Source organism: Chenopodium album, chromosome 17 (genome assembly GCF_948465745.1).
Source record: "Chenopodium album chromosome 17, dcCheAlbu1.1, whole genome shotgun sequence".
NCBI lineage: Eukaryota > Viridiplantae > Streptophyta > Magnoliopsida > Caryophyllales > Amaranthaceae > Chenopodium > Chenopodium album.
This window is the reverse complement of record NC_137850.1, coordinates 34352590-34379416: the sequence shown is the minus strand read 5'-3', so window position 1 is coordinate 34379416 and position 26827 is coordinate 34352590. Positions and strand designations below refer to the sequence as shown.

General features: G+C 35.0%; 2 protein-coding genes and 1 pseudogene across 3 annotated transcripts; all 3 read right to left on the bottom strand.

The window, feature by feature from the left end:
• Nucleotides 1-212: 212 nt before the first annotated feature.
• LOC145587818 (heat shock 70 kDa protein 8 pseudogene) lies at nucleotides 213-4429 on the bottom strand (annotated as a pseudogene). Its single transcript, XR_014101443.1, has 2 exons — nucleotides 4298-4429; nucleotides 213-2109 (listed from the first exon to the last, which is right to left on the bottom strand). The product of XR_014101443.1 is annotated as a heat shock 70 kDa protein 8 pseudogene (transcript).
• Nucleotides 4430-5731: 1302 nt separating this feature from the next.
• Nucleotides 5732-6518, bottom strand: LOC145588858 (uncharacterized). The gene is made up of 2 exons (XM_081645455.1): nucleotides 6174-6518; nucleotides 5732-6091 (listed from the first exon to the last, which is right to left on the bottom strand). The coding sequence occupies exons 1-2, from the start codon at nucleotides 6516-6518 to the stop codon at nucleotides 5732-5734; spliced, it is 705 nt and encodes a 234-aa protein (XP_081501581.1).
• Nucleotides 6519-22371: 15853 nt separating this feature from the next.
• Nucleotides 22372-24143, bottom strand: LOC145588857 (uncharacterized). Its single transcript, XM_081645454.1, has 5 exons — nucleotides 23795-24143; nucleotides 23611-23729; nucleotides 23172-23526; nucleotides 22939-23092; nucleotides 22372-22843 (listed from the first exon to the last, which is right to left on the bottom strand). The coding sequence occupies exons 1-5, from the start codon at nucleotides 24141-24143 to the stop codon at nucleotides 22372-22374; spliced, it is 1449 nt and encodes a 482-aa protein (XP_081501580.1).
• Between the last annotated feature and the right edge of the window lie 2684 nt (nucleotides 24144-26827).

Genomic DNA, 26827 nt, shown 5'->3' with positions numbered 1-26827 from the left:
AAGCCATTATAATAGACATTTCTAGTCAAGAGAATGGATGTTATCATCATTCATGTTAATTTAATTACTTAATTTATATAAAATCATGAGAAAAGGTTGCAGTTCATTAAATTAAGCTCTCCCATCTTGCTCAAGAGAGTAAAATAGTTGCTATATGTAATGATATTGTGCATTACCAAGTACCAAAACGGCACAACTAAAGAAGAGTTCAATATATACAAGCAGCCACCAACTTTTTATTTTCACATATTAACTCATTTACATGACACAAACTAAAAACACATACATCAAAACCTTCACAAAATAACTACAGCCGCATGCACACCAAGATCACGACCTCTATATCAAAAAGGCGCTGAAGAGTACAAACCATATCATTATCTCATGCCTGTGTCTTCTTCTGCACGGTTATCATATCCAAAGTAGATCCATAAGTTCTGTTAAGTGCTTCAGCACACCAACCATGCCCATCATCAATGGTTGGCATTCTCACTTCCATGATTGGAGCAACAGGCTGCTGGTTGCCTGGAATCACAACGCCTGCCAAGACTCTCAGAATATTTGAAGCATCGATGTCCATGCACACGTTAATCTCAGGAGTTCCTTTAGGCAAAGGAGGGATCCCACTGATCTTGAAATACCCAAGTAAATGGTTCTTCTGTATCTTTGTTTCGTCATCACCTTCATAAACTACTATCAAGGCCTCAGTCTGGTTATCGTGTACTGTTGTGAAAACAAGGTCCTTCCTTGCAGGAACTGTCGTATTCCTCATGATTATGGGCACAAAGTTGTTCCCATTGGCTCGAACTCCAATGCTCAGAGGAGTAGCTTGAATTGTTAGCAAGTCTAGATTCCCAAATGGGTCACTAATACCAGATGCAACTGCTCCTTCCAGTGCAGCTCCACGGACAGCAGCTTCCAGTGGATTAATCCCATCATACAGTTTCTCTCTCTTGCAAATGCTCTTAACAAGATCTCTAACCTTGGGAATTGCAGAACATCCTCCAACAAGTATTATATCAGTGATATCACCTATTTCAATTTTTGCATCATTCAAGCATTGCCTTACAAGGGTTTCACACTGATCAAATACCACCTTGTTCACATCTTCAAATTCCTTCCTGTCCACAAGCCTAGTCACGCTTTTACCAGTCCCTAAATCAACGTCAATTTTGACGCTAGTTTGAGAAGAAAGAGTATGTATAGCATTCTGAGTTGCAACCCGAAAAGAAGCCATTGACTTGATAACATCCAGTCCATGGCCTAAGATAATCGTGTCATACTCAGGCAAGAGGTGACGCATCATGTTCTGAAGAAGGTCTTCCCCTCCAATGGCAGCCCCTGACAAGGCTTTTATCTGAGAAACGCCACCAGCTGTAGCACTAACAGCTACATCGCAATAGCCAGCTCCCATATTAAAGATGAGGGAAATCTTCTCACTCCCACTGCCCATATTGTCTTGTATAGTACGCTGTTGTTGCTGTGCGTATAAAAGTGCCACAGCAGTTGGTTCAGGCATCAGCCTGAGAACATGAAGGCCAGCCATGGCACAGGCACGCTCAATTCTAGAGAGCTGGAAACGGCTGAATGAAACTGGGATTGTCAGAACGACATTCCGTAGAGGCCTTTTTAGCTGAACTTCAGCCATGGCCCTTAATTCCACAAGAAAGATTGCCAAAACTTCCTCAGGTGTAGTAGATCTCCATGCATTATTGACCAAAGCAGCAATAAAAGGCCGCACACCAATATCCAAGGTCTGAACTAAAAAGGGCAGGCTTTTCGTAGCATGAACAACAGGATCAGTGTCAACCCTACCAATTAGACGCTTCATATTGAAGATTGCAGACCCAGATAAGATTTCATGCTCATGTGCATGTTGGCTGCTGACTCCACCAGTCGGGACAGCATCTTTGAAGCTCACATATGACTGCATTATTTTCTGATTCCTAGTGTTTTTAAGTAACTCCACATCAGAGCCATTCCAAACTGCTACACTGCATTGGGAAGTACCAATATCAATACCAATTGCAATTTCAGGGAATGCAGAAGATTTTTCCTCTCCAGTGGTTTCACTATCAGAAGCAACAGTGTATGCTTGTTGAGCCATTCCTGTAATAAACAAACATGATTTTCAATATTTATATCTTTAGCACAGAATTCATATATACATATAAAAAGTACCAAGGATGCTTGCTTTTCGCATCTATACTCATGGAACTTGCCAAACAATAACTATACCAAGAAATCCAAATACAGAGTACTCAAAGGTCCAAGCATCTAGCTCTTGAAAATCATTGAATCATGCCACCATGTTATATAAAAATAATGCAAAATTTCCCACTATAATCAGCAAAGGTAGCTAGTAGAACAAATACTTATCAACACTAAACTAATATTGTTCGTGTCTAACAAAGGCAACAGAACATGGTTGTTTAGACTCTAGAGCAACTAGATGTTTTAAAGTTTCAAAGTACAAATATAAAATAGGCAACAGGAGTATTTTATCATATCTGGATAATGTTTCTTCTTATTAACAAATGCCTAAACTGCAGAGTAACCCTTAACCAAAATTCCACTAAAATTTTACCTGACAGAACATACACTTCATATATAAATTTTATCTTAAAAAGATACGAGTAAGGCAATTAAAGATAAAAATGAAGAAAGGAAGATTGCAAAGCTGCAAACAAGATGTGATAGGAAGTAAAATAAAAGATACAGTGGTGCCTCAAGTACATTTTCCTCTAATTTCAATACAAGCTGAGGTAAGATCCATACATAAACTTCACTAATAATCAACAAAAAATCAAGAAAAGACAAAACATCTGAGAAATGATGAGAGATAAGACCAACTCAAAAGATGAAATTAAGTGGGGTTTAAGTAACAGCCAGAAGGAAAGAATAACACAACTGAATTTCATAATTGGAATTGATGATTGAAGTATTAAAACCCAAGTTATATGTTTGGTTACAAAATTATTCAAATGAAAGTTGCTATGCTTTTTCCCCTGCTACCTAGACTAGGCCCTAATTTCATCCTAGCAGACCTTTGTTTCAATGTAAGAAAAAACACTGAACTTAATGTCATCAGGAAAATACAATAAGCCGATTCCAAATAAGAAGACAATTGTCAATGACAATTGTGTTATTGAATCAATAAAACAAGATACAGATAGATGGCAATATATCTCCCTTCAAATTAGAAGAAGGCATGCCAATGACATTGAACACCTGATTTGATCATAACAGTGGTCAACACACATGAACAAAAAGTCATACAAACTAATCCAAACTATACTCGTCAACAGATTTTCAAGTACATAACTGAATGGAGGTCATCGAATGAATTTATTGATATCAAACATAACCCATATGGCCATACGCCTCAATGATCAAAAACATGGTCACAGCTTTAAATGCACAACTGTAAAAGGAAAGAGGTTCCTAATCTTCCTATCCTTGAAATCCCAAAAAGTTCAAGATATTGACCAAACTGCGTTTCATCAAGATGCTGAATCACTACTATAATCCCTTAAAAAATCGTTCAAATACATTTGAGTAAAGAAAGAAAGCTTCAAGGTAGAAAACTAGGTAACAGCCAACAGGTCCCATTAAATTAAGCACAAATACCAATATCACATGTAATACATTCAACATCAAATTAAGTATGACAACTAGCTTAGTTCGTTAAAGTGGACGGTACCAAAAGCCTATAATTCACATCTATGTCATATTCCTCGGTTATTTATACACCCTAAAAGAGAAAAAACAAAAACAAAAACAAAAACCAAAATGATATGACTATGAAGTATATATTCTCAGTACTTACGCTAGTTTAAGCATTTTCATGATTACATAAAAATTAATCTGAAGTATAAACAAGACAATTCCCATTTTAATCGGCCAAAATTTGACAAATTTATAAGTAATCTTTGATTAATACAGATAATTTAGTAAATTATTTATTCTTAGTTTAATCACAGTAAAGGGTACCTCAAAAAAATCATGAAAAATGTAATCTAAAACAGCAGAACATTAACACAGTAGAAAAATTGACAAACAATTATACTATAAAAAGAACTAAATTACACAAAGTACAATTTAACACCCAAAAACAAACCACCAGAATATACAACAATTCCAAAGGTGTGATCCTCATTCAAAAGAAACCCCAAACAGACCCAATTCGAGAAATTAAATTCAACATAAGTTCAGAGTCAAATTGACAACAAAACAAATCAAAATTAGAAATGAGCAAAGAAATGTAAGAAAATGAGAAGGGAAAAGAAATACTTACTGGAAAAGAAGTGTGCAAAAGAAGAGAGAGAAAGAGCGGTGCTGATAAACGATGAGAGAGAAAGCGAAAACACTTGGTAAAAATGAGTTAGGTGTTGCCGCTAATGAAGAAAAAAATGTAGTTAAATGAAGAAAATGGTCAATTTCTAGAGTTTCCCAGAATAAGAGGGAGATTTCTGTGTTTTTGGTTTGCGCTTCAAAACGATGTTACCAGAAACCTCCTTTTTTTTTTTGAATTATTTTTATTATTATTATTATTATTATTATTATTATTATTATTATATTTTTTTTTTTTTTTTAAGGAAAATTAATAAAGTTTGTTTAGTGCAAATCGTAGTTTGGATGGTTAAAGCTATAATAACACCGGCCTATGCGTGCTACTGTGCTAGCCTAAAAGATATGGGTTTGGACTATAGTTTGGATGGTTAGAGCTAAAAGAATACTTCCTAGTGAAAATTGAGAAGCTAATGATATCCCCTTTTTTTTTTATTTATTTTTTTATTTTTACACACAAACACGGCAGAAACTTTATTAAGGAAAAACAAGTATAAGGCCCCGTTTTTTTCACCTTAATTTTGCTGAATTGAAATTATTTTTCCTGAACTGAACTTATTTTTGCTGAACTTAAATTATTTTTACTGAACTTAAATTAATTTTACTGAACTGAAATTATTTTTGCTGAACTGAAATTATTTTTACTAATTTTCTATTATAATTCTTCTTTAAGAAAACTGAATTTTACTGAACTGAACTTATTTTTACTGAATTGAAATTATTTTTACTGAAGTGAAATTAATTTTACTGAACTGAACTTATTTTTACTGAACTGAAATTATTTTTACTTAATATTATTTTTTTAAGGTGAAGAGAACAGGGCCTAACAGCACTAATAACTAGGGTTGTTCAAAAGTTGGTCCGAACCGAAAAAATGGATCAGATTCGGTCCGGTCTTCGGGTTGAGAAATTCATTTTTTCGGTCTTTGGTCCGGTCTTGTCCAAAACCCTACAAAACCGGTCTTGGACCGGATCGATTTTTTACTTAAAAATATGCATAAAACCTTCTAATGATTAAAATTATCCTTAAAATGCCTAGAAAAAAATTAATTTTGTGAGCTTTTTATACTAATCATACATAGAAAAAAATAAAAATAAAAATAAAAAAAAGACATTATGATATGTTTTTCCTTTATGTTTTTTAGTTTTCCATAAAAAAAAATAGATTTTTTCTTAATAAATCCTAAAATCGGTCCAAAGCGGTCCGGTCCGGGTTTTGGGTCGATTTTTTCGGTCCAGTCCGGGTTCAGTCTCAACTTAATCGACCCGATCTTCGATTCTTGAAATTCTAATTTTCGATTTTCAGTCTGATCCAGTCCGGTCTTGGATCGATGAATAGCCCTGCTAACAACACAAGGTGGGACTTCTTTAATCCACACCCTCAATTCGTTAAAGTTTCTACTACAATTGGCAAGCTTTTGGGCAACCCCATTCCCCTTCCTTCCCACATGACTAAAAGAAAAGAAGAGCAGCAATTAGCGAGATGACGGATGTCTTCAATAATGATGCCAACAACAGACATGACATGAGTGCCATTCAAGAGCTTTTTGTGAAGATTTAAGCAATTCACTTCCAAAATTAGATGTTGGAAGCCAGTTTCAAGAGCATTAGTTAAAGCATGTCTCGCAGCCATAACCTCCGCCACTTTAACTTCAAAAGAAACCACCTTCGTATCACAAGTGGCAGCCATTACATCCCCCTGAAAGTCCCTTATAACAGCCCCAAGACCCACATATCGTTCCTAAAACAAGCGACATTGGAGTTGATTTTATACACACCCAAAGTCGAAGGGGACCAAGACTACCTAATAGCACCCAACCAACATTCGGACCAGTAGCCTCGTTTGCCATTGCAAACTCACCCACCAAACTAGCAGCTTTTATAAAAACATCCTCAATCAGGACAGTCCATTGTTCAAAAACAAAAGCATTCCTCTTTAACCAAATTCCCCACAGTAAGCACCAGAAAAGATCCCACCAGCACTTCTCTTTGTAAAGGAAAGTCAGAGAGACAATCCACTCAAACAAAGACAACACATCCAAATTTGAAACATTTAAACAAAGGGGAGAAGCATACCAGATCATACGAGCAGCTTGACAGAGAAACATGGCATGTTCCAAAGTCTCTGCCTTATCACCATAGCAAGGGCAGGTAACATCAATGCACATGCCACGGTTAGAAAGGCTAACGACATCCTCATTTTACCAACGTAACGTCTACATTTAAATATGATTGTACGAACATACCATCACATGTATTCTAGAGGTGATCATTGGGCTGACTGAGCTGGGTTCGGGCCGGGCCAAAGCTTAAAAAATAAGCCCACTTTTCGGGCCGGGTCGGGCCAAAAATTTTGTGCTCAAACCCGCCCAAAATGGTCGGGCCGGGCCTTAAAAATCAACTAAATATGCATAAAAACGCATTCCCAAATTCGCCAAAAAAAAAAAAATTTCAGGCCGGGCCGGACCCAACTCGAATTCGGGACGAAAAATTCTGCCCAAAATCGGGTCGGGCTAACTTTGATCACCTCTAATGTATTTCATGTTTTTCTTTCCTCTAATGCAATCTAACATTCTCTTCTCTCAACAAACTACCACCGACCACTATTGACTGAGAGTAAGGTCATCGCTGGAGTTAAATTAGTATTTTTTTTAAAAAAAAAATTGGGTGGAGGCCAAACACCTATTTTTTTCGTAATTCTAGGAAAAACGCTAGGATTTTTTTTCTGCCCTTCCCCCAAACACCGCCAATTTTATTCGTAATTCTAGGAAAAACGCCAGGAATTTTTTCTGTCCTTCCCCCAAACACCGCCACTACTCCACCCCCCTTTCTCCATCCCCACCACCACTGCACCACTTCGGCACCCCCATCTCCCCATCCCCACCACTAGAACCACCCCCTCCCCTTCCCGACCACCGTTGCCAACCCCCCACCACTAGGCCGAAACTCCCACACACCCTATCACCCCTAGCTCGAACTCTCCACCTTTCACTAGTCCACCGGTTCCTGATTCCACCCCCACCCTTCATCGGCCCTTGAAACCCCCACCCCACCCCTCCATGAGCCCCATAACCTGCACCCCACCCCTCCACAAGCCCCATAACCTACCCCATCCTCCATTTATCGAAACCCCTTTAAACGGAGTTGGGGTGAGGTAGGGTGGGAATTGGGGGGAGAGCGGGTTGGGGTTGGGGTGTGCGGTGGGGGAGGCAGGATGATTACCGTGGTTGGCGAGGGAGGGAGTTGTGAGGTTTTTTATAATAAAAATACATTGTTTATTTAGAAAAAAACCAAATTTAATATTTAAACTAATTACATGACAACATGTTTCATGCTTCAAAATTCCACTTAAAACTACGTGTCCAAGTTAGCAGTAGTGCGGCACACACTTAATTTAGGCTATGGAATTGAGAAAGTACTATTACAAATCAATCAACACTACATACATCCATTTCCTTAGTTTCTAAGTACTTATACCGGCTTTTTTGCACTTAGACAATAATTACTGGTACAGTTCCCTTTTTTTTTTTTTTTTTTTTTTTTTTTTAGGTTTAGAGAACCACAAGGGTGGATGATGAGAGGGAAATCATTTGAGCTATCCCTCACTCTCATAATTTTCAATACTTAAGTATCTAATATTACCATAGCATAAAGTCGGGAACCAAGCTAAAACTGATCTAGTGAGAAAGCTAGATTACACCTTTTAACCTTGAGATTAGGAGATCAATCCCCATTAGGAACACTTTGAGGGTGTGAATCCATTATTCTTCTTCCTCCCTTTCAAAATATATAACCTGCATATATAAGGTCGGACCAAAAAAAATTGTGTTCATCTCTTTATCTGTAGAAAAATATCTTAAAAATCCAAAAGTTTTGACAGTCACTAGTCTCACTACGGAGTATAAATTGTATTATATATCTTTCATTCTCTTTGATTGTTCATTGTCTGGTGAAGATGTTTGGAACCATATAATGTTGCTTATTTATCTTTAATGCCCTTTGATTTTTCACCGTCCTATGAAAATATTTGGAACTATATAATATGTGGCCTTATTCATCTTTCATTAATTCGAGCTCCTTGTTATTTATTTATAGTGCTCGTTGGGTTGTCACACATGGATGCAGCTCTCAATGGCCTCTTGCTGTATAAGGTTGGTTCCCTTGGTGTCCTGTGTAAGATTATCCTAAATGAGCGTAGAGTTCGAAATTGAATGTTAACTAAAAAACTGAGTGTAATTTTTTTGTACGTGCAACTAGTCAATTTAGGGTTACATATCAAGTTGTTTCTCTTTACCACTAGTTAAATCTTATGGCAAATCTTGTGGGTTTTCTGATGACAAATTTTAGGCTTTATCAGCATTTCCCTTTCCATTGACTAAAGAATAATTAGATAATTATTGTGGTTTCTTATTTATTGATTTGAGTTTTCCTTTTGTATGATAACAGGTTCTCTTCAATGGCTTATCTTCAAGAGACAACAGATCTGGTGGTTTGAAATTAATGGGGAGGTGGAGTTCTCGTAACACGAATGAACCTGCAGTGTTTTCTTCAAGTTGCAACTTTGAATTATATTTTCCTATTTTTGTCAAAAAAAAAAAAAGAATTATATTCTCCTATGGAATTGCGAGTTGCCCAACTAAGGTAGCTATTAATCTCCTAGTTAAGGTAGCTATTATGTTAAGTTTCCTACTTTATGGTAGAAGGTAATCTTTGAATTCTATCTTTAAAAAAAAAAAAAACAAATCTTTGAATTCTATTAGGACTAGCTCTTTTGGAAACGTATACTTATATTGTTATCTTAGGGATCAATTGGTTATTGGTGTAGTGGTGATTGAGACTATACTTGATAGAGAGGACTCTTATTCAATCCTTCGCAACAACAATTGAAAGGGGACTGGAACCTAACCACCCAAAACTGATCTTCAAATCCGGATTAGCCCAAAGAGTGAACCGCGTAAAACACCAAAAAAAAAATATCTATAAATAAGAGTATTGCACATAATAATAATAATAATGACGATAATAATAATAATAATAATAATAATAATAATAATAATAATAATAATGGCCTCTCTATGTTGTTGGTTGATTTCCAGAATGCCTTTAATTTGGTTGACCGTACGACTATGTTGCGTGAGGTTTGTCTTCATTGTCCAGCTCTCTCGCGTTGGGTTGAATTCTGTTACTCTACTCCGGCCAGGTTGTTTTATGGGGAGCATACCTTATGGTCTTATCAGGGAGTGCAACAGGGTGATCCTCTTGGCCCGTTGCCTTTTGCTTTGGTTCTCCATCCGTTGGTGTGTCGGATTAGGGATTCTTTTGACTTGTGTTTGCAGGCTTGGTATTTGAATGACGGCACTATTATTAGTGACACCTTGGTGGTAGGAAAGGTTATGGATTTGATCTTGGCGGAAGGACCTCGCCTCGGCCTTCATGTCAATGTTGAGAAAACGGAAATTTTTCTGGCCCTCGGAGGACCCTCGTAGCCGTCTCGTAGGTGTCTTTCCTCCTGATATTGCTCGTCCTGTGCATGGTGTTAAGTTGCTTGGTGGTTTTGTCAGTGCGGACTCCTCTTTCTGTGGTGAGCTTGTTTCCAAGAGAGTAACGAAAACCGTTGTGCTAATGGATGTTGTTGCTAAGCTCGATGATCCCCAATGTGAGTTGTTATTTCTTCGTGCGTGTACTGGGGTTTCCAAACTCTACTTTGCTATGCGCACTTGTCCCCCTCGTCTTTTTGAAGCGGACCAAATTTCTTTTGATGTGGCCCTTCGGGCATCTTTATAGAGCATTGTTACTGCTTCGAGGCCTAGTTTTGGTGATTGGTAATGGCGACTTGCCACCTTGTCCTTTGCTTATGGTGGACTAGGTGTTTATTCAGCGGGTGATGTTCGGCACTATGCTTTTCTTGCGTCGCGTTTGCAGTCTACTGGTTTTCAGGCTACCTTTGTTCGCAATTCTGGTATTGTTGGTTCAGGATCAGCCTTCGATGTTGCTCTAAGTCTTTTTAATAGGACCGTGAAGACTAACCTTATGCGTAGCCCTAGTGAGATCGCTGCCCTCAAACTTATGAAGAAATTGGCAGATATATATTTCACGAAGGTTACTGCTTCTGCAACATCCACTTTCTCCTTATCTCCGCGTCATGTTGCCTTATGGAAGTCCCAACAGAGGGATCACACTTCGACCTGGTTGCGAGCCGTCCCAATATTGGGGTTGGGTCAGACTATGAATGGTAAGGCTTACCATTCTGTTCTTTGTTATAGATTGGGCGTTCCATTGTTCTCCGTTTTGGCACCGTGCTCCGCTTGCTCAAGGGTTTTCTAGGGGGATTTTTTTGGGATCATGCAGTGTCCTCTGCTGGGATGGTGCGTATTAAACATCGGCACAATGTTGTTTGTGATACCCTTGTTGATAATTGTTTTCGCTCAGGGATTTCTGCGAGAAAGGAGGTTAACGTTGGGTTAACTGGAGGAAACGACGCGGCTCTTCGACCAGCATCTGTGTTGCTTTATTCTTGGGACAGAGGCCTTGATGTATGTGTAGACTTGACGGGGTCTTCTCCATTGACACAATCTAGGTTGTCCGGCTTCGTTTCTGGTCGTGTTGTGTCGGTTGCGGCTCAGCGAAAGCGGGATAAGTATGGCGTGCGTTGCAGGGCAATTGGCTATGGGTTTCTTCCTTTCTCCTTTTCTTCATTGGGGGAATTAGAGAAGGACGCTATTGCGTTGCTGAAGAGGGTTCAGGCGTTCGCAAAGACTCAAAATATTGGTGCTCGTACAGCTGTTCACATGTTCAACAGAATCGGTATCGCTATAGCTAGAGGGTGGGGGCCCAGATTGTATCTCGGCTCCCCACTAACTTCTTGTAATTTGATTGATTCTGTAGGTTTTGTTTATAATAATAATAATAAACATTTCTTGTAATAATAATAATAATAATAGTAATAATAATAATAATAATAATAATAATAATAATAATAATAATAATAATAATAATAATAATTCTTTTTTTTTTTCAAAAATAAAATACTCATAAAATATTGTGAGTTTGAGGTCGGTATTAGGTATAGATAAAATATTAAAATATATTTAGGATATCTTTGGGAATATCATATATATATATATATATATATTTATATATATATAATTCATTGTTTCCTATTTTCTAGGTTTCCTAGTTTATCTAGAATTAGGATTCTTGAGAGCCGTGTAGGGAGATGATACACATACAATTGTTGTATGTGATCCCAATATACATCACCTATAAAAATTCGTCACATCAGCACTACCCAAAAAAATAAGAGGGAAAAATTGGGGGGAAACAATTCATCCACTATGGTGCCATATTGCAACTTGAGTGGGAATCTTTTTGGTTGAAATTGTTGGCGCAATGAGCATTAATTACAATACTATTTTTTTTTTCTGAAAATTTAACCCATAAATATTGGATAATATTTCAACATTTTTACAATTAAAAAAATGCCAGAGAAGATGAACAAACCGCCGGAAAAGATGACAAAATCCACTAACGCCGACGAATTTTCCGGTTAAGTATCAAAATACTTGAATTTGCAAGCTTGTTCAATCCAAGTTAAAGAAAATCGATTTTGTTCAACAATCAACCATGTCTGGCAAGTTTAATTTGTATTTAATTTTTCTTTCATCCACCATATATCTGGGTTTTTCAGATTAGGATCAAAATTCATGTACATAATATAGATTTAGTTAAAATATTTCAAATCAACAGTTTTTTTCGGGCTTTTGTACGCATTTGAGGCCGGTCTCCGTACTCTAATCGTGGAGTCAGATTGCTCAAACCTCGTTGATCTTCTACAAGCAAAATCTGTTGAATGCTGTGCTACTCAAGTGGTCGTGAATGACATTGTAGCCTTGGCTAGGACTTTTAATTACTATTGCTTTTATTTTGCTCATAGAACTTGTAATAAAGTGGCCCATTCTATGGCCACAAAGTAGCTTTATCTTTTGGGGAGGATTTGATCTAGATGGAGGATGGTCCTCAGGAAGTTGTAATGTCTGCTTTGCCAGACAAAGCTCTCTTTTAATAAATTTGGCTCGATTTTTGTCAAAAAAATTTAAAATATTTCTTTATATACAATTAATCTTATGTCATTTTTTTCATTTCATCAGCTTTTGACGAAATTCTAAACTTTTGTAGAACTTGATTAATAAATCATATGTCAACAATTATATCTAATAATCTGATATACATGTCGTGATTGTAGTTCTTGTGATGTCCCTGTCTCATCCAATGTTTGTTATTTTTTAAGTAACAATAACATTTTCTTTAGTAACTAATAGCTAGATATCAAAATCAATAAAGAAATATCCCTAATTATTTCGTATAATTATATTTATTTGTAAAATAGTAGTGGAAAATTGTTCACCCAGTATATATCCGGCTTTAATTGTTAACAAAGCTATGCTTTCGTTAGATATTGTGTTCGAACATTTCGCCAAACTTGAAACCATGTATGATTATTGGACATAGGCAAAATTATATGCTTAATGAAGGGATCGAACTTGAGACCATGTATGATTATTGTACTTTTTGTCATCATTGTTAACCAAAATTGCAGAATTATTTACAAATATTGCGAGATTCACCTTGTAACATTTTGCAAATTTATTGTATTGGTCTTTTGTGATATACTAATAAGATCAGTTGTTACAAATTAATATGGTTTTGTTACTAGAAAACACTCAAACATACTAAAATGTCCACATTGTAGTGTTATTTAATAGGTGCATAGTTACCAAATATTGATTTTAAAGATAAATAAAAATGTGTTAGATAGAATAGATGAAAAGAACTTTATGTATTATATTATAAATAAAAGGTTAGCATGGTAAAAATAAAAGATGTAATATACCTATGACCTTATGATATCATATTTTTGTGTCAAAAAAAATATGATATCATATTTTTATGTTATGATCATCTATTATATTAAACCATAAATCATATAGACATCCTCCTCCCTCTCCAAGTATTATTCTTGTTCTGAGTCTTCTTACCCATGATGCAATATTCATTTAAAATAAAAAATTATTATTCTAACATATATATATATAAACTTAGGAATTCAATTACACGATTTGTTCAAATTATAAACATTGTTCCATATTCATAGGGGAAATATAACCTTATTAGTTTAATTTATTAACTTAAGTCATGAAATTTCATTTTGCAATAAGCAAAACGATTTTGTCAACTAATATCGTGCAATAGTAAAACATTGTCAGAGTTTAATCAAATTTAATATAATTAATTGTTATCTAATTCGATGCTTATTATTAATGATGTGAAACAAGATTGCTATTAACTTGATTCACCTTCCTTATGTTACTAAATAATTTTTTTGTGTTACTGAATAATCTACTGCTCGTACTGTTACTAAATAAATGGCTTGTGTTAGTAAATAATGTGCTTGTGTTACTAAATAAATTAGTAAATTATACATTTAACAATTAGTAAGCTAGTAATATAAAGTGAAATAAATAAATAAATAAATAAATAAAAAATAATAATTAATTGATCGTATTTAGAGGGGTGGGGGCCCAGATTTTATCTCGGCTCCCCACTAATTTCTTCTAAATCAATTGACTTTGTAAGTTTTTGATGATGATGATAATAATAATAATAATAATAATAATAATAATAATAATAATTTTGTAATACCTTCGACATCGTTTTGAGGAATTGCGCCTATATCCATCCAATCAATTTCAAGAAGAAAAAGTTTACCTAATTCAATTACACGATTTGTTCAAATTATAAACATCGTTCCAACGTTCATAAGGGAAAGATAACCTTAGTCAAATTATAAAGGGTAAATTGGTAACTTTGAAATTAAGTTACAATTACGTATAATATTCAAAGTTTGCTAAATTATTGAGAAATATATTCATTATATCAATTTATTACTAATAATTACTGTTGACATCGAAATTTTGTTAATTATTAGGTGTCAGATATATGTAAATAAGGAGATAATATCAAAAAATATAAGATATTTATCTTCAGGATCTCGTAGAATATATGATTATTATCTTGTAAACTACTCTACGACTCTCTATATAAAGAGGGTCGAATCTAGGGTTTAATTAGGCTCAGATGGAACAAGTCACAAAGACTCCATCTTCTCCCTACCAAATATTATAGGTACATAGTATGGATTAAGCCTACAAGGCCCCGTACTATAAACAAATATCAAAACCCTAGTCCTTTGGAGAGAGGAATCAAGAGATAATTGTTCCCGTATATTTTTCTACCTCTTTAATTATATATTGTAGGTTTGAATTTTTATGGTTTACAATTACATCTTTACAATTTTTTTGGGGTTTTCTTGTTACTACAAAAGTTTATTTATAAATTATAACTTACTCATCACAAATTTTAAATTAACGTACACTCGTTGTACAACAGAAGACTTTTGTCTATATTTGTTACTAACTTTGCAAATATCAATTTGAGGGTAAGGAAATTTTTTTTTTAAAAGTAACCTTTGTTCTTGCGTGCAATCGAACTCGGAGACAATGTTTCATCATTGCAAATTTATGTTCAGCGCTATATTAGTAACCAAGATTGCGGGATAAACACGATATCAACATTTGTAGAAAATTCTTTTTATAATAAGTATTGCTATGTCGGTTTAAGATATTTGGTTACTAAGTATAACTGATTGTGTTACTAAATAATTTGCTTGTGTTACTAAATAAATTAGTAAGCTAAAGTGTTTGATATTATTGGGGGTTTTCTGCCATTTCCGCCGACCTTATACATTTTTCAGCCATTGTTGAGGTCCTTCGACTCTCCATTTTTTTTACCAACGAATATGACTATCACTACTTTTGTAACTTAAATAATTATTGTAATTCTACACAAATTCCTGTAGACACCAAATTTTGATCCCCTATTTTCCATATTTTTTTTTACTTTCAATTCACTAATAAATTTTGTGTAATTTCATAATTATAATAATAAGATCTAATTTTGCTAACGACAACCGCAATAATTAGACATAAGAGACAAATTCAAGTAGTGTTTATTTATAATTTTGGAGTATACAAAACTCTTACAATTTGTACTCTTAATTTATGAACAAAATATGAGATTAATTCGAAGCATAACTAGAACCTTGTACACTCCGTGCCGGGAACTTCAAGTCGTCATTTATTCCTGATTATGAAAATCATTAACGCCATTAGTAGCACCACTAACGCCATAATCAAAGCTAAATATAAATTTAGCACTCGAAAATGCTCGTCGAACGGAGATGGAGCTTGACGATTTTGGTTGCCGGGAGCCATGGAAACCGAAGAGGAAAAGGCAAGGGGTGTGTTTTTTGGGTAAAGGGTGATTTCGGATAAGGGAAATCTCCCTTTTATAAGGGATAAATCTTATCCGTATTTTTGTCGTATCCCAATTGTATAATCATTTAGTCTAATAATAGTAGTAAGTGTATCTTTTAAAAATAACATAAAATAAAAACAATGTTGTTACCTGTGACATATGTAATAATCATGTCGTTTGACATATCCTGGTCAATAGTATCAAATTTTGACCCTTTAATCTGTACATTTTTTAAAACCGTGACCATTTCTAAAGTATCACTTTCTAACCCCAAATAAATTTTTAGTACTACTGATTCTTTTTTATCCTATTGTTATTATAATTATTCTACTATTTTTATATTATAAGTGGGTTCATCATATGTTATGTAAATAATTGTTACATTGTTGTTGGATTTTGTTTGACGATATGCCTAACCCATTAACATATTCATGGCTTTTGTTCCTTTATAAAAAAAATACAAATCATAAAAAACAAAATAGCATATATTGATAAGTATAAAATCATGCAAAGCATGCATGAAAATATGCATGCATATCAATTACCAAAGTCACGGCTCCCCTTTTTTTATTTTTTATTTTTTTTTTGTTCAACTTATTTAATTTTAACTTGTTTTAATCCTACCATTTTACTTTGCTAATAACTTACTACTACTTCATATTTCATCTTCTTCCTTCCTTTCAACTTCCCACCAAAACACCATTACCACAATGCCTTCATGACTCACCCTTTTTCTTTTTTTTTTCCTCTATTTTATACACTCAAAAACAACAAAATGTAAGGTATGCATGTTATTTTCTTCCCGATTAATGCAATGACGACAATATTTAACAGTGAAAGAGTGGTTATGAGTAAAGATACCTCTGCCATAACCACTCATTTGATATGTCAAATCCATGCAAAAGAAGAAAATGGTAAGTCATGGTTGTAATTTAGCAACGAGAATCAGAAAATGGTGTGATATGACAATACGTTGTATCACTGAGCTGTGTTTCTTCCCAAACGGTAAGGTGATATGACCATCCACAATCAATGGCAAGCAACATTTTTTTTCTCCTTGTTATTTTCTGATAAGTGGGTTTTGTAATAATCTTGTTTAGCTATGGTAAGTTTGAAATACGAAGAGTAAATACACTATTCGAAGGAAAGTAGTACTAATTAACAATTGTGTTAAAATTATATTAGTACTTTTAATTATTTTTAGTCATTAATAATATTGTCATTTGTTCAGTCAAATTAATTAAGTTTTGCATGAAGTAGTAAGCTAATTCTATTTGTCCTCTACTTCATTAAGATAAATTTTGGTTACAATTTTTACCTAACTCTTGTATTTTTACGTATTTATTTCGTATAATAGTACATTATTTGTATTTTGTATTTTAGCTTCCATTTGCTCCCATATATATACCACCCCACTCTTCACGAAGAGGGGAGAAAAAAAAAGATCGAGGAGAATAGTAAAAAAAAAAAAAACCATAAAAGAAGTATAAATTATTTCAGCATTATTATTAGACTTAAAAAAAAAGCAATCAAAATTTTTATCTTCCGTAAAAAAAAAAGAATAAAAAAAAATATTGTAGAAAGACTTGGCCTAATTTTAATTCGATCGTATTGACACTATCACGCTACTCTTACTAACTCCTCAAGATAGCTACTCAAAGTCAAAGGTAATATTTTCTTTCTTTTTATTTGTGATTTCATATTATTTTTACATACATTTACTAATGTTTCTACTTTTGAGTGTTCCATAACCTCCTAGGGCACTATACGTGCCGGTTTCCTAATTTGAAAACCAAGTAGAATTTGACCGACCACGAGCGAGTTTGAGAGTGAGTATACATGGTTTGTTTGATTTTTCTTTTCTTGTATGTATCATCATTATGTAGAGTATGAAATGGAAGCAATGATAATTGTACAAAATGCATAAGGAAGCTCCAAAGAATGAATGATGGAATTCTAGCAAGATAGCATTTTTGACCACTTTATTTTATTATGTAAAAAAATCGTTTTTTATTATAAAATTAAGAAATAAATTTTTTACAGTAAGCTTATGTATTTAGGAGTGTATGAGACTTGGAATTTCATAAAAATAAATTTTAACCAATCCACAAAAAATCAGACATGAAGACATAGTAAGACCACAAATTTTTTACTACAGGTCTGTCTATTTGCCAATTTTCGACCAATATCCTTTTTAATAATAAAATTTGAATTGACTATCTAGAAATAAGATTCCTTAAGCTTTGTAAATTGAGGTCACACGTTCCCATAGGATAAATACTCTATTTTTTATGATTTTTACAAAACAAGGTAACAAAATGATAAATTGATTTGAGGCTGTCTTCCCCAACCAAGCATACTCTTTTTATTTGGCATATCAAATGACTTCTAAAAAGGGAGAATTTTCTACAGAGCATTTATATGCTTGTCCTTAACATACCATTAAAAGGATCATGCCAATTCCGAATTATTATCACCCAATTCCCCATGAACGTCTCAAACTGGAGTGTTTTTAAAGAAAATTCATTATTTTTCAATTCAACCGTTGGATGAATCCCAATTTTTGATATGTTATAGAAGACTGATAGACCTTTCCAAGGATATATCATATGCTCAAATCCGACCGTTAAAACTTGAGTTATGGTGTCCGAAATATTAAGAAATTTTTTTTAAACCCTTAAGTTCTTTTTTTTTTAAGAAAGAATGAACTTTATTATATAATTTGTGTCACCCTATTATATACACCTCTGGTAATTTTTTTTTTGAAAAGATTTAAATTTAAGTCATTTGAGGAAGCTATAAATTACTCATGTCTTAAGTTGATATTAATCCAAAAAAAGAGACACATATGTATCACTTTAAGACTAACACTCTTTTTTCTTAAAAAAAAGGGTCTTCTTCCTCCTATGGCTATATGAAAGGAGCGGTATAAATAATTCATTTATTTCGGAATAGAATGTCTTACTTTTTTTTATATATAAATCTTGTTTAAGTTTTAATTCCATCACCGTTCGGAGGAGCGAAATTTCCTTATGCATTTCTTAATAAAGAGACAACTAATTTTTAATTAAGTGAAATATGGCTTTGCATGCTTGTATCATTTTATTAATAAAATAAACCTTTCGAGTTGTGGTTTATGGCCTATATTTAAATAATAGGGTAAAATTGAATATTCAATCATGATAGGTTATGAGATGATCTTTTGCCACAGAGAACTATACTTTTAAAGTTTTATTATCTCTGATAGATCGTTTACGTAATCTGACATGATCAAGGTTTTCAATTCACTACCTATCATTTAGATTTAAGCCATATGGAATGTCCATTTTGAATAAGTCAATTTCCTACAATCCAAATACATTTCCTTTGTATTCTTCTCGGTTCATACCAAGTAAAATACCCCTTTTTATCAGACTCCAATAAAGCCCATACAATCTCTTTTCAGAAGTTGGTCAACCCTAAGTAAAGCCGATGATTTGAAACGCATTTTCCAAATAAAAAAGCATTCTCCTCAAAGAAACTCCTATGGTGTCGCTAATTCTAGTGACTTCCTCAACCTTGATAAATTGACCTCCATCTTGAAAGCAAGATTGCTCAGCCTCATTCAAATAACCCCATACGGATCGACCACCCTTCCCAAAAAAAAATATAAACCTTCTTGAAACCTCGTATGGAATCTTTGACCATGTACAAATGGACGTTCGTAAGAACTACGTAGGGTTTTGATCCGGGAGTGGATTCAAATCCCACAATGAACGGTACGTAGGGCAACTTTAATGCTCAAACCCACCATATATCGTAAGGTTTAATTCACTTTTATTTTACATTTGAGTGTAATTGACAATGTGGAAATTTTCGTGTTTTTATGCATTAGTTTAAGGAAAAGTATGTGAATAACCATAACCAATTAGCAACGTACTAGTAAGAGCCTGTTCATTAGAACAGAGGAAGAGACGAGTTCCAAACGTTCGATCTTCCTAACTTATACCCCGTACCTAGATCTCTAATTTTCCTAAGACCATACTTATACAGTGCCTCACCTAATGGAGTCAATGTCGTTTTCTATTTGAAAACGATCATAAACAAAAAGACCGTCTCTATTCGGGCAAAAATAGAGTGGCGACTCTAATTTCTTTTTTTAGTCATATTATCGACTAACATGAGATTTTGACTTCTAATTCTAATTAGTCAAAAATGGGGTACCACAGGCTGGCGACTCCACTGGGGATTTTTTTTTAATTCTAAGAGGTATAAACCTGAAAATACGAAAGCATATATGTATAAATTTATATGTTATTGATTATGGTTATTCGCATGAAGTATTTCTTTTTTGATATCATGATTTATGTGAAAATATGTGTCTTTGGGTATGCTTACGTGATCTGTGTCCGCACACGAGCACCGACTTTGTCGTAACCTAGGCTCTGAGCTGCTAATTTGCGGTGTTCAGAGAGTTTAGACAACTTATAATGAATTAAGGACGTAAACCTGTATCAGTGCGTTAATTACAATCGGCTATGCAGGAACGTTCAACCTCGAAAGGTTATCGTTTTCAAGCAAGCAAGCAACTTGATTGGTTATCGGGCACAACCATAGCAGGGAAGCATGGAGGGAGTCCATCGGGTGGTATATGTTTAACTATCCAATGAATGTTATGATTATTTACTGGAGAGAAAAAAAAGACACTGCATCCCGCATCTATCTAAGATGAGGTGTTTAAAATCGGCGTTGTTAGCCCCAAAAGTATATGCGACTCGAGTAGACCTTTTATTTGGGACATCGACGTTGTTAGAGGGCATATCAAGGAACGTTGTCCATAAATTACATGGTAACAACAGGTCTGCTATGGATGATATTCTTATTGCCGGAGACAGCGGCATGTCTGCTATGTCTTTAGGCTCTTGGCTCTATCAACTTGGCAGCCCAACCAATATTTGTCTCGCCGCCTTGTTCGGTCTATATAGAGTGGGTGTTGAGGTTAATGAGTCGTCGTCTAAATCAGTATGTCCGTTATCCTATAATTAAGAGGATGTATTCTTTTTTTTTTGAGAGTTTAAAATTAAAAATCTATTTCTATTTAAAGGTTGTAATATGTGAGAATATTTTTTACTTTTTTTTTATATTAGTTGTCATCTTTTTTTTAACCCACGGCCCCAAATAAAAGGCCCTGAATTTCTATTATTAATAATAATGGAACGACAATAATACTTTTTTTTCTTATTAATTTTATTACACTCGTTGTCATATACTTTGTATCTTAGTTCATTTAGAGTATTTTTGCAAACATTCAAAAAAAAAAAAAAATTCAAAAAAAAAAAAATGATGTTATGACATTGGTTCGAGACTTAGTTGTTCTTGGAATCCGATTAGCATTACATTATATCGGCATATACACTACGTAGTTTTTTTTTTTTTTTTTTTTTTTTTTTTTTTTTTTTTTTTTTTCCCATTGGTACACTCCAGGTTCTGACTTTTCCCATTGGTACCACCTTTTTTTTTTACTTCCTGCTGATACACTCCATATTTTGACTTACTAACTCCCGTAATTAGTCTGTTAATCAGACATTAATTACCTAGTTTTCATGCAGATTTTGTTTACAAAAAAATAAAAAGACTTATGTGCCCCTATCTTTTTTTTTCCCTCCAACTTTTCCCCCGTAAAACTTCTGTTATTTCCCACCGAAAACTCTCAGCCCTTTCCCTACCTATAAATGCGACACTTCCTCTTCTCTTCTCTATTTCATTTGTCCTCCATTGTTGCATTTTTTTTCTTCTCCCATTTTTCTCTTCTCTGTTTCTCTAACATGGCTAGTTCTTCAGGTACGGGTTCATCTTTTGGCAGCAGATATGGCAGGTCTATGTGGGTCAGACGCATTCAATGTAACTGCAGTCCACCAAGACATGCTGAAATTAGGGTTTCTGAGTCCATTTCGAATCCAGGGAGAACATATTATAAGTGCAGGCATTGTGGTTTATTCATGTGGGGTTTTGAAGAACAAATGACAGGAAGTGTTGATGAATCATCTAATCTGAGGGTGCTAAGAGAGGATTTAATGGATTTTACAGACTGAGCGTATGAGTTTGCAAGCTACATCTACATGGTTGTTAGGATTGCTCTTGTCATGTACCTGATTTTACTGTTTATAGCTCTGAAATGAGATTTCTTTGCTGTCCCTTTTAGTTATGCCATGTAATTAATAGATTATGAGTAATTAGAGGTTGTATTTTCTGGATAAATGAATGAAAATTGATGAATGATTGGCATATGTTTTGTGTTTCTTGATTAGTAGTACTTGCAGTGACCATTGAATCTAAATAAAGACAAAGTTTCACAATTTGAGGACAACTTAAAGTAGTCAAAATGGCCACAGTTGGCTATATCCATAAATATCATAAAATGAGATAATTGAAGATGTTTGGTAACATTGGCAAAAACACATACCAACTACTGAATCTAAGTTTAAAAAACCAAAGATGACTACTAACATAACCAATTGTTCAGTACCAAAAAACCAACTCCTAATCTACTATTGTCTAACACTTCTGTCAGCTTGGAGAATTTGAGTTTGCTTGAGACATGTTGACTGGCTGGCTAGGCATTTCTGATGCTGTCAAAACTATTGCAGCTTCAGTTGAGAGTCTGCCTTTCTATCCCTGTGATTTCTTGGCAGATGCTGCAGGCTTAGTTGCTGGTTGATTAGTTGTTGCAGACTTATTTGCTGCATTATCTGCCTTTGCTGCATTAGATTGGTCTCTGACCCTAAGATTCTTGATGACGACAGGCTCACTTGACTTCAGTTCTTTCCCAGTTAAGCCTCCTTTGTAAGTTGCCTTATTTTGCCCAAAGCAACCATACTTGCTGCATTTCACTGTTTTTGACCTTTTTCCTGGTTGCTCTTCTCCTTCTTCCCTTTTTCTATTCCTACTTGGTCTGCCAATTCCTCTCTTCATCTTAGGAGGCATGATGATTTTTCCTGACTCATCTGCAGGCCATTGCTCTGTGTAAGGGATTGGGTTAATGCAGACACTGTAAGCTTGCTTATATGTCTTCACAGAGTACCAGGAGCTGACAAAGTCATATGGGTCCAACTTTGCATCAATGCAGGCTCTGATGGCATGCCTACATGGCACACCTGTCAGCTGCCATGTCCCACAGGAACAACTCTTCTTGTTTAAGCTCAAAGGAAATTGAGATCTTCCTTATGAATTTCATACTCTCTAGGGATGGACTTGTAAACTCTGCAGTTTGAGCTAGCTTTACCTATCTCTTTCACAAGCTTGATAATTTTGGGACAAATATCTTCATCTTTCCAAGACTTGGCATTCTCAAGCCTTGTTGCAATTCTCACCATACAAACCCTTCTTATTCCTGCACACAAAAGCTTAATTAGACAGTTACTCAGAAGGCAAATTAGACATATACTCAAAAGCTAGTGTAGAAATAATACCTTCTAGTAAAGTTAATATAGGTCTACACCTATTCACCCCAAGTGTAGAGTTGAAGCTCTCTACAAAATTTGATGTATTAGAGTCATTGCAAACATTAGGGTCAAATTGATGCTTACTCCATTTAGACTGTTCTCCTAAGTCTGCAAACCAAGTCATCACAGCTTCACCTCCTGCCTTCTGCAACTTCTCCATAGCTTTCCTGAATGAGAAAGCTGAAGTAGCATTGCAAGCTCTCCAGAACAGTACATACATCATAGGGCCTGGAAACTGCTTCTTGTAATTTCTACTGAGACGCCTACAACAAAACCTTCTATCAGCTTCAGGCCAGACATGTTCTAAAGCTAATTCAACTCCCTGATACAATGAAATTCCCATTAGTATGTGCATATATATAGATTACAAAAGAATAGAAAACACACTGAAATGGAAGTTACTTGCCTTTTGCCTATCAGAAATTATGGTCCAATGCTTCCTTGATGAATCCTTGACAATGTTAAGAAAATGCCAGAAGAAGTAAGTCCATGATTGCTTGTCTTCTTGGCCAACTACAGCATATGCTATGGGGAAATTTTCATTATTGCCATCTATTCCCATAACAGAGAGCAATACCCCCCATAATTACCTTTGAGATGTGTCCCATCTACACCAATCAAAGGTCTAACTCCTCTTAATAGACCTTTCCACTGTCCAGTGAATGAAATGAACAAGCTTGTGAATTGAAGCTGTTTAGGGATGGACTCAGTCTCATGCCATGCACAAAAAGCTTTAGACTCAGGGTTTGTTTGTATGCACATCTTAGCATATATTGGTAGTAGTCTGTAGCTCTCATCATGCCCTCCAAACAACTGGTCAATGACATAGCTTTTTAATCTATACAAGGTTGACTGCCTCATGTAGATGCCATATCTTTGGAAAAGCAATTCATTGAGTGCTTTCCCAGCAATGTCTGGGTTAGCTCTAATGTCTTCCATGACTTTTTGAGATGCCCATTTTACATTACATATGGGGTTGTATGTCTCTAAACCCCTGCAAGTGTGTACATTGGGTCAGATCTTCTTTATTGCCCAAGTTCTGCCATCTGCAAGTCTACTTGCATGCAACCTCCAGTCACAACACTCAGATTGGAACACTACAGTGTACCTTTTGTTGTTAGCATACTCCACATTAATTGCAAATCTTTCCTGCACGACATAATCCTTTAAAGTATCCTTAAAGTGTGCCTTTTCAGTGAAAATCATCCATGGTTTGATACTATCTTCCCAAAATCAGCATCCTCATACATCTCTCCATTCTTGTAAAGCCTTTTAAAGTAATCATCATCATCTTCATCATCAAAAAATTCAAACCATTTCCCTGGTTTCCATTTGTCCTTCACTTTAGGTATCCTTTTCAGATGCACTAACTTATCTGCAGGCACATCACCTTCTGAACCAATTTCACCATCAGAGTCTACTTGATCTTCTTCATCATCTTCACCTGTCTCCCCTTCATCATCACTTTGGACCACAAGCTCCATTTTTCTTCTCACTTTTGAACCAGAAGAACCCTGCACCTGACTCCCATTCAAACCAGAAGAACCCTGCACCTGACTCACAATCACACCAGAAGAACTGCCCTGAACCTGACTCACATTCTCACCATAACTAAGCATCCTTCTGTCAGTTACAGTTGAACCAACCCTTAACCCCTTTCTAATTGCTGAAGTCCTAGGAAGCTTTCTTGCAAATACAGTGGTCTGAGTAGCCTTTGTCAATGGTTCAGCATTACAATTAGGTTTCTCAGTGACTGGAGTAGGTGACAATCTAGGGCTCCTTCTTAGGGTTAAGCCCTTAAACACAGTGTTTGGTGAGACAGGGGATAGTGGTAATCTAGGTTGGTTTATTTGGGTTTGGTTGGTGCCAACACTCTTCTTACCCTTTTTAGATTGGGCCTTCCTTGACTTTTCTATCCTCTCCATGGTTTTCTCAAACTCTTTCCTTCCCTTGGTATACTCAGCAGCAGATTGTTCCTCACTAGGTTCATCTTGAGGTGATTCATAATCAGTATACTTAGGTGGAGATGACTCATAATCATTAAGAATTATCTCATCTATGGAAGGCTGAGATACAAGATCAACTGGTCTCCTAGGTATCATTTTAGTAGCTTTCTGGAGTGGTGCAGTTTGAGTTGGTTCAATTTGTGATGGTTCTGTCTGAGGGGGTTGATGAGTATAGGGTGTCTGAGGGGGTTGATCAGTATGGGGTGTCTGAGGGGGCTGATCAATTGGTGTTTCAGTTTGAGGGGGCTGATCAATTTGTGGTGCAGCTTTGGACTTCCTTAAGTTCAAGATCATTTTATTCAAAGGAGTTGGTTTTTTTGGCAAACCCAACCCAAATATCATACACATCAGATTTAGGCAAGGTCTCAAACATCCTAAACAAATCAGAATCATCTAATAGGGGGTTATGCTTTTGGTTGTAAGCATAATTAAAGGTAGGGTTGATTATAGCATCTTCAATGTCCATATTTGCAGCAGTATCTTCAAAATCCATATCCAAGTCCATCAAATTACATGTATCTAAGTTCACATCTATATCAATATGATTACCCATAAAGTTAAACCTTAACACAACCTTATCATTGTCACTCATTCTGCAAAATAAAGATAAAACATACTATGAATAACCTAAAAACTTACAACATTCACCAATAATCTTGAAAATTTTAGCAACAAACATACTATGAATAATCAATCAAAATAACAAGCTCATGCCATAAAATTCGCAACTACCAGTAAATTAACCTAATATAGATGAAATTAACCAAATTTCGCCCAAAATCAAACACCATAGTCAACAAATTGCAAATCAGAACATCAAAAAACACAAACAAATGACCCAATTCATGAAATAGAAGGTTAAGAAGTAATAATGTACCTGAATTATGCAAGAATTCCCTTTTTAATTCACCAAAACTAACTAAAATCCTTCACAAACCCTAGCTTCTTCCTTCCCCGATTCAAATGATCAAAAAAATTTGAAGCAGAGTGATGGAAGGCATGCAATGAACGTCCAATCAATATAAATGGGAAGGGGAAGGGTTTATTTCTGGCAGTTGGAGGGAATCATTTTAATGGGGGGTACATTAGTCTTTTCCATTTTTTAAAAGCCTAAGCTGCTATTAAGTACATTATTAACGTTTGATTAACAGACTAATTACGGGAGTTAGTAAGTCAAAATGTGGAGTGTATCAGCAGGAAGTCGAAAAAAAAGGTGGTACCGATGGGAAAAGTCAGAACCTGGAGTGTACCAATGGGAATTTCCCTTTTTTTTTTTTTTTTTTTTTTTTTTTTTTTTTTTTTTTGCAAAGAAACAAGAAACATTAATTAAGATAATAAACAGATGTGTCAAAAAAAGATACGGAGAAATAAACAGAATCCTGATTTTAACAAAAGTATGTACTATAATCTTTTGTTATTTATTTATTATTTTTTTTTAAAAAAAAAAAAATTCATTTTCATTTGCATTTTTGCAAGTACATACACATAAACTTAGATTCAAGATTTGAGGTTTGTCTCCAAATTCCATGGCCTATAAATATAAACAGAATATAAAGGTCCTAATATATGAATGTGAACCATTAAGCCATTGATGCCTAAGTGGGATCCTCGTACATG